The sequence below is a fragment of the Halictus rubicundus genome, chromosome 9, assembly GCF_050948215.1.
Source record: "Halictus rubicundus isolate RS-2024b chromosome 9, iyHalRubi1_principal, whole genome shotgun sequence".
In the NCBI taxonomy this organism is placed as follows: domain Eukaryota; kingdom Metazoa; phylum Arthropoda; class Insecta; order Hymenoptera; family Halictidae; genus Halictus; species Halictus rubicundus.
In genome coordinates this window covers 10,885,325-10,895,788 of record NC_135157.1, presented here as the reverse complement: position 1 = coordinate 10,895,788, position 10,464 = coordinate 10,885,325, and the positions used below count along the sequence as shown (strand labels likewise).

The following is a 10,464-nucleotide window of genomic DNA, read 5'->3' as shown; positions in this document are numbered from 1 at the left end:
TCCTCAGAAATTATAGCGTTGGAAAAAAATCGGTTTTTTAGATTCGTATGCGGTTTAGAATATTTTATAAGAGCCACCAGCGAACGTGGGAACACGCAGAAGAGGTTGAAATTCGTTCGACAGTGTAATTTGTACAGGGTATGACAGGAAACACGGGATAGTTGAGAACACGGTCTGGTAGATTTAATCTGTAAGTCGGGCAGGACGATTTAACTCATTATTTCTATTAAATCGTATCCTTCTCGAATATCGCTCGTTCTTATTTATTTTGTTTAACATTACTTGCATTCGAATTATAACCATATACATAGCCACGACGAAGAAGTATTTATTACCAGGCATACAGATTAGTGCGTCAGATACTCGAACGTGTTCTGTCTCCTGTGGGTCGAACCTGCCATACCTTTTTGGCGACCCTACTTTTTATTAGCGTTCAACACTCTTAAGCTCCCAGTTATAACGATCATTCCACTTAGACATTTTTTTTTAATAGAAAGCGATGGAAAGCGGAAGCCTGAAAGTGAAACAAATTTCTAGACGTACATGTGTACATACATGCACACGCGTATAAGTAGCGAGGGAAAGATTATTTAAGTTATATTCAAGTAACATTTATTGCTAGTCACACGTATCGTGGACGGTGGGGTAGTGTGGGTAAATTGGTGCATGAGACAATTTGTGAAGTCAGCGTTAAGCTAAGCCCTCGGTATTGCGAAAATAGCTTGTTCGATAAAGCCAGACAACGTGGCCTGCATCTGACAAAACAACATGTATGTGTATGGATGAGTATGATCGAAGTGTAAAATGTTAAAAGTGCCAAATATCAGGGATTTTTTAGAAGCTTAGAAAATTTTAGAACTTCCAACAAAATAGTTCTGTTTTTTTTTCCCCGCCAGTGAGTATCACAACTATTTGTAGTTAAGCTAATTTTATCCGAAGTCTTGTTTTACCTCGACTCAAACATAACTGGTTAGGTGCTTTTAACATTTTACACTTTCTTCGCGTTAATACTCGATCGCGCTCGTTCGCATCGTATCCTCTAATTTGTAAGCATATATTTTTAAAGATTTCACTGCGCAAGTTGATTCCTATAGTATGTCTCCGGGTCAAGTATAGAGTGCCATGGTGGTCCCAAAAGAGGTAATACTCGTGCACTTCAAATATTTTTATACTTAGGCATCCGAAGAAGTTGTTCTGGTCAAGTCTAAGAATTGAAAACCAACTAACGAGTGATTATAAAAATTTTCTTCAACTGTATAAGAAACGAATAATAAATGGATTCGGTTGTTAGATTTGATAATGGAAAATCGGGTGCCACAGTAATGTTAAATTTGAATAAATTTAAGGAATCGATTGGGAACTATTGTAGTACCATTGCGAGACTTGGGAGCTCTCAAACGATTGTAAATTCGAGCGAATGTGAAATTGTTGTCCGAGAAAGAAAGAGAAGAGAGAACAAGGGTGGATGATTGCCGCTACCCGTTATTAATTACTGAGTTTAGAAGTCGCATACTCACGTTTAATCGACTGAGGAATATACTATTGATTATTCATTTTGTCGCTACCACTTTGTTGGAATAAATAGAGAACGTGTTGTATAGAGAAAAAAAACTGTCATTCCACTTTTTGCAAGTTGAGCTATCAGTTTCCACCAGCGATTCTTGTATTTCTCATTTTTAAAGCTAACGTTGTTCACGCTTGTCATATTTAAACGTAGAAAAATCAACCATTTCCAACGAATTTCGCGAAATTACAAAAAAAAGTTTTCGGGAGGAAGCCAACGTCAATAAGATTCATTTTGTCTAACGTTCTATTAGACTTTTCGAGAATTGCCAATATTGAAAATTGTTATGAAAACGAAAAAATAACGAGTATACAGTTCACCAGATCTTATTTTAATCACCGATTTCGTGGGTCTAGATTGTAGACAAGTAGGAGGCATCGTTAAATTCGAAACGAAACATTGTATAATATTATTCAAGGCTAATGTAAAAAGTTTATAAATAATTAACGAAAAACAAAGTATAATATACAAAGATTTGTCAATAAAGAAGAAATATTCATACGTAAATTATTCGGAATTCACTTATTTATACCGATTATACATTTGGAGATAGGTTTAATTAATGACATGTAATTTATAATCATATTATACTTTATTCAAGTACTAAACTTTGACTGTAATAGTTACATTGCTAGTGGCTCGTATAACATTTAACATTTAAATGGTCGAATTATTCGAACGCTAAGCTGCTACTTCGAAAATTATTTACCTACTTTATTCATTACCTAAACTTAAACCTTCATTTTTCTCTGATTATTATGAACATTTTAAGTCTGTTTAAGAAGGTAGTATCGATATGAGACGAATTTTACAGTCATGTATGTTCGCATAGATGTGCACAGCAATGATAATATATGTATTCACACAATATCCTCATATACATAACAATACTAAATAACAACTATAATTTTTGTTACTTCAATAGATTTTCCGACTTATATATAACTTTAATATTCTAATAAAAACCGATCAGTCTCAAATGTATAACTTAATCCAGGAATAAGTTAGTTCTCTTAATACTACAGGTTTAGGTAAATACGAAATTATTTCGCGCATGATGTAACAAATAGATTTATCCCAGATATTAATCTAAATAGTAATAACATATAAAATCGTATGTGTTTCACATGAACAACATCTATGAGTATATACGGGGTGTTAAAAAGAACCATTCAACCAAGAAACATAGGTCAAACAAGAATGTTCATATCTCAGAAGCGGTTGACCTTTTGACCTATGTTTACCAAGACTTTTTTACACAGCACAGTGTGTTCGATATATCACATAAGTATTGAATGGTTTTTTTTAACGCCCTGTATTTATGTTATATATCTATATATATTCTTTTTACACTAATACTAGCTCTTCATTGTCTTACTCTATGCAATTCCAATGCAGAGATCAGTTTACAACATTTAAAAATTACAACAGAAGTTAATTGAAGTTTCAACAATACCCTTTCATCCTTAAAATACCTTATCTTATGTAAATTGAAAAATAAATAACAATTTACATTTTCTATATCGAGCTGACGCTTTCAGCTACATAATTTGGCCGATAATTTGTTTACATCCTTAATCACAAATGATTATGTTGTTCCGTATTTCCAAAATCGACTACCATTTGAATCCTGTTGTCCGTGGCCACGAACAACATGACCAGAAGCATTGGTAAACGGAAGCGTGATTGCCAACCAAGTTTAAGCATGAAGATTAAGGCACGATGGAACGTGCTACCAGTTGCTAAGAACACCTTGAACGCCATTGTGTTCATTACCTTGGTAATTAATACGAATACCAACGTTGTTTACTATTGATATTACTTAATCTTTCTGCTGTTTCAATTTGAATACAGTTGGTTAAGTACACTGATATGACTTTTGAACATTCATGCAATTCATGACAGAAACAATTTCTTGTATTGTATCCACAGGTGGTCCTACTTCAAAATATTTGCCAATATTCTTCTTATTGCTTCCAACCATGCAAATAAATCACCACACTATGGGCGACAACTTCCATCTTAAATTCGTATAGATGAGAACCGTCAACATTGTCTCCACGCAACCAGTTTTGCATAAAATGTTGACGTATTGAGGTTATGTTTCGTTAAACGTCAAACAACATTCAATAATCGGAACATTTACAATGTTCAAAACTTTTATAATACATGTTTACAGTTATTCCCATTAACTGTTATAATTTGAATAAAGAAAGATCGATAATGCAATCGTCAAATTTTAATGTAAACATGGACATGACATAGGTTTTCACAGTTCACTGACGATTACACTATCGATACACAATCGATATTTCCTTTCGCTTTCTATCGCAAAATTCCAAATATGTGGCGCGAAGGACTTGAATAATTTTAGTTAAACATTGCCTTGAAATGATTTTGTATATGTACATGTTTGACATTGTAATTTATTTGGCGAGAAATAAAGAATATTAGTTACAACAGTTAATGTGTTCTTCTTTCCCCGCCCTGGACATCAATATTCAATAGTAAAATTAAATTAATGTTCTCAAAAATTTCGGGAACAGCAAAATTTTTGATATTAGAGAAAAATCAAGTGTTGCATTAGGAAAATATGATATGATAAAAGAGGTGGCACGAAAATTCGAAAAAATTTCGAAATTCAGTAGTATAACTCAATGACAAATAAGGCGTTCGGAAAAATGGAGGGTTTTTATTACATTGTCTTTATTTATTCATTGTTGATTCTTACATAAAATGATTGTGTTAAAATACAATATAAATGTTTGCATGTAATGTGGATTGCGCGTCGGTAACCGTGTTATCGCAAATGGTAACGTCTAGTAATTTACTGTCTTCTCTGTACAAGCACAGACGAGGTATAGGAGTAGACCAGGCTTCGGAATTAATAGCACTCCTCGAGGCAGTTTCGAGTGTATGCGCCGTCGAAAGTTACAAATAAAGTTCGTTGATGAACTTCGAAGGAAACGTTCCAATACTGCCACCGTCTACTTTATCCGATTTCTGACGCGTTCCGACTTGTTTTCATCAGCAAACCATTTGCAATCAATTGATAATGTTTCCATGGCTGCATTATGAATTGTAAAAAACATTTTATTGCTATTAAGAAGCGATGGTGAGACGCTTACATTATGACAGGATGTGACATGGAATGGTAAGGGGGCTCTACACTCTGCACCACGAGAGAACCGTACCGCGAGAAAACCGATTTTCGTTCGTCGCTGCGCATCTTCGCCCTGATTGGTGGTATTCCCACTCCGTACGCTCCCTTCCCAATGCACAGCACATGCGCGCAGTGACGCCACGCCATACCGGGTGTTTACACAGTATGGTCACGATTTCCTATACCCTATATTTCCATGCTAATCCGTTTAATTACGGTACGCCGCGTATATGAAGTGGAGTGGGAGTTGTGAGGTTCGCAGCGCCTTCCGCGGCCAGTCAAGCTGCGCGAAACGGTACGGTTCTCTCGTGGTGCAGAGTGTAGAGCCCCCCACATGCGAGACAGAAAAGCACATTGGGTGATCGGTCTGCTTCTGTACCTCCTTTGTGATTGAATATAAAATGGGTTAGCAACGAACAAGACTGATATCAACGTATGTACATCGTTGACAGTGATTGGAGGGGTCAGACAGTATACATATATATTTAAGCAGCCATAATTCGCATCAGTCAGTAACGCATTAGCCCACCATGAACATCAACTTCGAAGGGAAACGTATCCTCGTAACAGGTGCCGGTCAAGGTAAGCCATCGAATAAAGAAATGGACACGATATTTTTATTTCACTTATACAAGATTAACTTTTTGTTTTATCTCATTCCATTCGGGCTTCAAATATCATTAATAACATGCTGATTTATTTCTATACGGTTTGATAAGAAGGTTATCGCTAATTGGGCAAGAGCTTGAAGCGAACCAATCAGATCTAACGATTCTTTCGCGTACAAAACGGCGATTAGTAAATGACATTAATAGTAATCTCTATTTACAAACGTGAATGGAAACGTTTTGTCATGCGAAACAGAATTTATTAGCGATGTTAATCAATCTTAGTCAATCTTAAACATTCTCGGAATGATCACATTAATAAATCGTTGTCAATAACAGACCCAAAGTTATAAATATACATTAAAAATTTGTTCTTTTTATTAAGAAAATATAAGATACGAAATTATGAAACATCGAAACTCGATTCGTACGTCTTTGAATTTGACAGAGGCAGGAATAGAAAATATTTCAGTGGATGTATACGAAAATGAAGTTGTAAATGTTGGGAAGGCGCCATTTTCAATAAACCTATTTCTCTAAACAGACACAACTGTATTTCTATAAAGTTTGTTAACAAATTTTGATTTCTAAATGTATATTTTACGACATTTTTGTATCACATCATGTAGTAATTAAGCTTGTATAGACGCCAACGGCCACATCACGCTGCAGAAAACCGGTTCTCGTCCGATCACCGAAGTTAAACAACGTTGAGCGCGGTTAGTACTTGGATGGGTGACCGCCTGGGAACACCGCGTGCTGTTGGCTCTATTTTTTTTATGAATTATCATTTTGCACCGAATAAACCACTCTTATTGAGCTTGTAAATATTAACCTACGAGGAATTATTCAACAAATTTATTTCTTCGGGTATATATTATGAAAAAATGGCTAGAATGGCTTTTATCCAGTAATATAAAATAGTCACAGTACTCCGTAAACCTATCATTACGAAGCCAACATATTTTATCTAATAGAAAGAACGATTTAATTGATCCTCCCCAATTAACATATCGATCAATTCTAGGTATCGGCAGGGAGGTGGCGCTGCGTCTGTCCAAGTACAAAGGTCAGGTAATCGCCCTATCCAAGACGCAGGCAAACCTGGACAAACTTACTGCCGAAGATCCCAGCATCCAAACCGTTTGCGTAGACCTCCTCGACTGGAAAGCAACCAAGAAAGCTGTCCAAAGCGTTTTGCCTATCGATTTGCTGGTGAACAATGCCGCTGTCGCCGTTCTCCAACCATTCATGGAAGTCACAGAGGAAGACTACGACCTAAGCTTCGACGCAAACGTGAAGTCGATCGTGAATGTCACTCAGACTGTCGCCGCGGATATGATCAAGAGGAAGGTCGGCGGCAGCATCGTCAATGTATCTTCGCAGGCTAGCCAGGCCGCTCTGGCGGATCATGCTATCTATTGCGCTACCAAGGCAGCGGTGGACATGCTGTCCAAGTATGGAAATCGACTTCCTCGACCCCTCTTATCTGAAACGTTGAATTACGCATGTAGACACCGATTCTGCTGCGACAGATTTTAATATCTTGCGACATTATATACCGACATAGATACTTAAAAGACTGTTACAGTAATGTCTCGATATAGAGTGACAAAACTGTTTTGTGGATCGTTCCTGAGCCACTTTAACGTTGCACCACTGATAACAAAGGAATAATTCATGCTGTTAATGCCTTATCTCAAGAAAATCTATTTATTTATACTGTAAAGTCTCGAATTTGGCGAGACAATGTTAAACTAACGGACAAACTTTCTTGTGAAACATGACATAATTCAGATCATGTTTGTTTGTTCAATCGACGATTTAGTAGAACCTCGATTATCCGAACTGATGACGTCTATACTGCATATGTCGAGGCATTACTGTGTAAAATTCCTTTAGATAGCTAAAGTTTTTTTATCTTTAGAATGAGACAAATCTACCTTTTTCAGAGTGATGGCTCTTGAGTTTGGTCCACACAAGATTCGAGTGAACTCTGTGAACCCTACGGTGGTCATGACTGAAATGGGAAAACTGGGCTGGAGCGATCCGGAGAAGGCGAAAAGCATGCTAAGTAAAATACCATTGGGCCGATTTGCCGGTAAGATAAAGTCTGATCTGTACGACGATATTTTATAGAATGATTTCATCGACAATTCTGACTTTTGTATTACCGTGTTTGCAGAGGTGGACGAAGTCGTGGACGCAATCGTCTTCTTCTTGAGCGATCGAAGCTCTATGATCAACGGAACCATGTTGCCGATCGACGGTGGATTTTTGGCAACGTAAACGATCGGTCGATGCTCAACGAATCTCATATACAACATACTAATAGAATCTCACCATGAATATGGTTATAGAAATAAACAAACAACGAACAACTAATGTGCGGACCAACGTATTATATGGAAATATTTGTTTTACTGTACAAACTTTTTCCAATTCGTTATGAATAGTGAAAACAGTGTACAGAGAGTATTAATAATAAGAGAATATTACATTCGCGTTGAAATTTTAATTCTAGTTGTGCATTGATCTCGCGAATTTGTTATTAGCTCTTGCTGGAGGAAAAAGGGAAACGGAGATTCGGACAGCGACGGGGTTGAAAAAAACGCAGTCGTTCGTTTATCTCGTTTAATTTAAAAAATGCTTCGTTTCTTCTTTTCTCTTTTTATTATTCAACTAGAACTCGGCGAGCGGACGGCGGAGAACGCCGCGGAACGCTCGTGCCCTTTCACGAAGAAGAAACTTTGTATTTCTTTGACAGGAACCGGCAATCCAGCAAACCGGCCTAGTCAAGTCCTATCGGAGGGGTCACTCTTCAGGGGACTCTTCAGCGGTTTGGCGAACCGTCTGCAAGTATAGCTAGCCAAGCGACCGAGTGTGTTCATTCTAATGGCATTATTCGCAACGATCAGGTCCCAACACTGCCACAAAATTCTCGGATTCGGGGAGATTAGACTACTGCAGCCTGTAATTACCAAAAAAAAAACAACTAGGGTGTTCTATACAGCCCTTAGGGTCGACGAACCTCAAGGAGAGGTCTGGAACCTGAACCGAACGTAAGACTCGTGGTCTTGGGTGAGAATGAAATCTCCTCTCGTACCCTCCAGCGCGGGTACAAGACAACTTCGAAAAAAGGGACATAACAGGTTCAGTTAACCTTTGTTCGAGAGCACGTGGAACTCGCTAAATCGAAGGAGATTATCATACGCTGAGCGATACGATAGATTTTATGATTTTAAATCTCTTATAATTTTTTTCAGGAACTCTTCGTGCGTAGAAATTGTATATCTCAATGACCATTTTCTATGAAATTTATTACACGCTCACTGAGGACATCATTATGCTTTATCAGAATTTTCTATCCTCTCAAAACGAGTCTGTGTTCGAGGAACGAAAGATTTGATTTTTGCGAGTACCGTGCACCCCCGAAGTAGGCAACCTTTGGTGCTCAGCAGTCTGCGGTGTTGTCCGAAAGAATCACGAAGAGCAGCGTGAAAACAAAATGGAGATCGTCGGGGAATCGATCGGACTCCTCGTGTGCAGGTCCTCCGTGAACCCCTCTCGGAAACGGAAAAGGAAAGTAGATCACTTACGGGTGCGATCGAGATCCACGGATAGCTAGGGGCGCGTCGATCGAGTCGACGGTCAGCCGCTCGTGCCTTTCATCAACCTACAAAGAAAGGAAAACCGTCAATATCTGTAAGAGGAAGCTCGAAACTGGCTGATCGGCAAGAGGCGGTTCGTGCGATGATAAAACAGACGAAAAAATCTCGATATCGCGGGGGTGCAAATGTAAACCACGAATATCACGTTCTCCTCCGCGGTTCCTCGACACGCCACACACGTGCCCGCTCGCACACTCGATCGCTTTTCTTCTCGATTTCCTTTTTACAATCGCTCTGCGAGATACAGCGAGCTCGTGAAACTGTTCTCCATTTTCCCGAGTAAATTCTATCTCTCAGAAAGTAGATACAGAAGATGGAATTGTGGAATCGTCTCGGCACTGATCCAGAGCTGCGACAAGTGGAATAAATATTTTTCTAAGAAAATCGGAAATAAAATAAGATTCCACGAAATTTCATTCCGTTCGTCCAGCATTGTTTTTGAACATTTCAGAGAGAAAATTCGAATTTCTTCGTTATTGGTTTCGATTAGTAAATTCAAAATGAAATAAGGCTGCAAGAAATTTGATTTCACTTCCAGGGTTGTGCGTTTTTGAAGATGTTTATTGGTAATAAATGTGACCAAAAGAAAAAGAAGAAAAAACTAAAAAAAAATTGGAAAATTCAGAGTGAAATAAGAAGTTTCATTCCATTTGTCTAGGATTTTCTGTTATCGAGGATTTCTACGGCGAGGAATGTTCATGATCTCAGTTTTGCCAGCTCGCTGCATTCTCTGTAGCAAGTATTTGTTTCCCAGAAGCGAATGCATACAACTATACCGTTCGCGAAGCTCGACGAGTCGCGACGAAGAATGAAAGGGAAACAGTTCGACGCCGCCCGAAACGATCTTTCTTTTATGGTACACAGTAACAGGTCTTTCACACTGTTCGTCTGCGTTCGTTCTCACGATTTATTCGTCAGCTAAATCGCCCTGGATCTTTCTTTCGTCCGGTGATTTCGACGCCGCACACGCAATAATCGACACGGGGACACAGACACACGCGCGCACGCAAACATCCGCGAGCGCGGAGAAGAAGACTTCACTCGAGCGCTCGCTTGATCGCTTATTATAATAATAATCCATCTTTTTCTTAATCGTTACTCCGTCGCTCCTTCTCCTCGTTCTCCGACTTAATCGATCCTAGTTAATTGCATGTTATGTACATATACAAACCGGTCTCTTCGATACAATTGCTCGATATTAGTATAGTTAAAATACAATTAAAACCGCAAATCGCGTCTGTCTCGATGCCGGGATCGTCGCGACGCCTCGTCGATACAGATCTTCGCAAGACGATTCCTTGCTGCTCGGATCCGGAGACCAGTTTTCACATTTTTTTTGTTTTCTCTCTCTCTCTCTCTCTCTCTCTCTCTCTTGCTATCACTATCACTCTCACTCTTTCTTTCTTTCTCGCTTCTTATGTGTATTAATCAGGAGTGTGGGAGAACCCGAAACATCGG

At 38.5% G+C, this 10,464-nt stretch overlaps 2 protein-coding genes and 1 non-coding gene across 3 annotated transcripts in view; 2 read left to right on the top strand and 1 right to left on the bottom strand.

The window, feature by feature from the left end:
* The first annotated feature begins 5,040 nt into the window (after nt 1–5,040).
* Nucleotides 5,041–7,747, top strand: LOC143356957 (L-xylulose reductase). The gene is made up of 4 exons (XM_076793040.1): nt 5,041–5,309; nt 6,363–6,792; nt 7,288–7,436; nt 7,521–7,747. The coding sequence occupies exons 1-4, from the start codon at nt 5,258–5,260 to the stop codon at nt 7,622–7,624; spliced, it is 735 nt and encodes a 244-aa protein (XP_076649155.1). The 5' UTR covers nt 5,041–5,257; the 3' UTR covers nt 7,625–7,747.
* Nucleotides 5,984–6,103, top strand: LOC143357584 (5S ribosomal RNA). The gene has a single exon (XR_013082859.1). It is a non-coding gene; the product is annotated as a 5S ribosomal RNA (ribosomal RNA).
* A 215-nt stretch (nt 7,748–7,962) lies between the features above and the next one.
* LOC143356956 (casein kinase I) overlaps nt 7,963–10,464 on the bottom strand; it is a 33,415-nt gene continuing 30,913 nt past the window's right edge. Inside the window, exon 9 of the mRNA XM_076793037.1 lies at nt 7,963–9,011. Coding sequence (XP_076649152.1) covers nt 8,987–9,011 — 25 coding nt within the window. The 3' untranslated portion in view covers nt 7,963–8,986. The remainder of the gene's footprint in view (nt 9,012–10,464) is intronic.

Excerpts from the sequence above, each read along its gene's own strand:
- LOC143356957 (XM_076793040.1), top strand. The coding sequence starts at position 5,258 with ATGAACATCAACTTCGAAGGGAAACGTATCCTCGTAACAGGTGCCGGT. Across the intron at positions 5,310-6,362 it reads CGTAACAGGTGCCGGTCAAG|GTATCGGCAGGGAGGTGGCG; the intron begins GTAAGCCATCGA and ends GATCAATTCTAG. Across the intron at positions 6,793-7,287 it reads GCGGTGGACATGCTGTCCAA|AGTGATGGCTCTTGAGTTTG; the intron begins GTATGGAAATCG and ends TACCTTTTTCAG.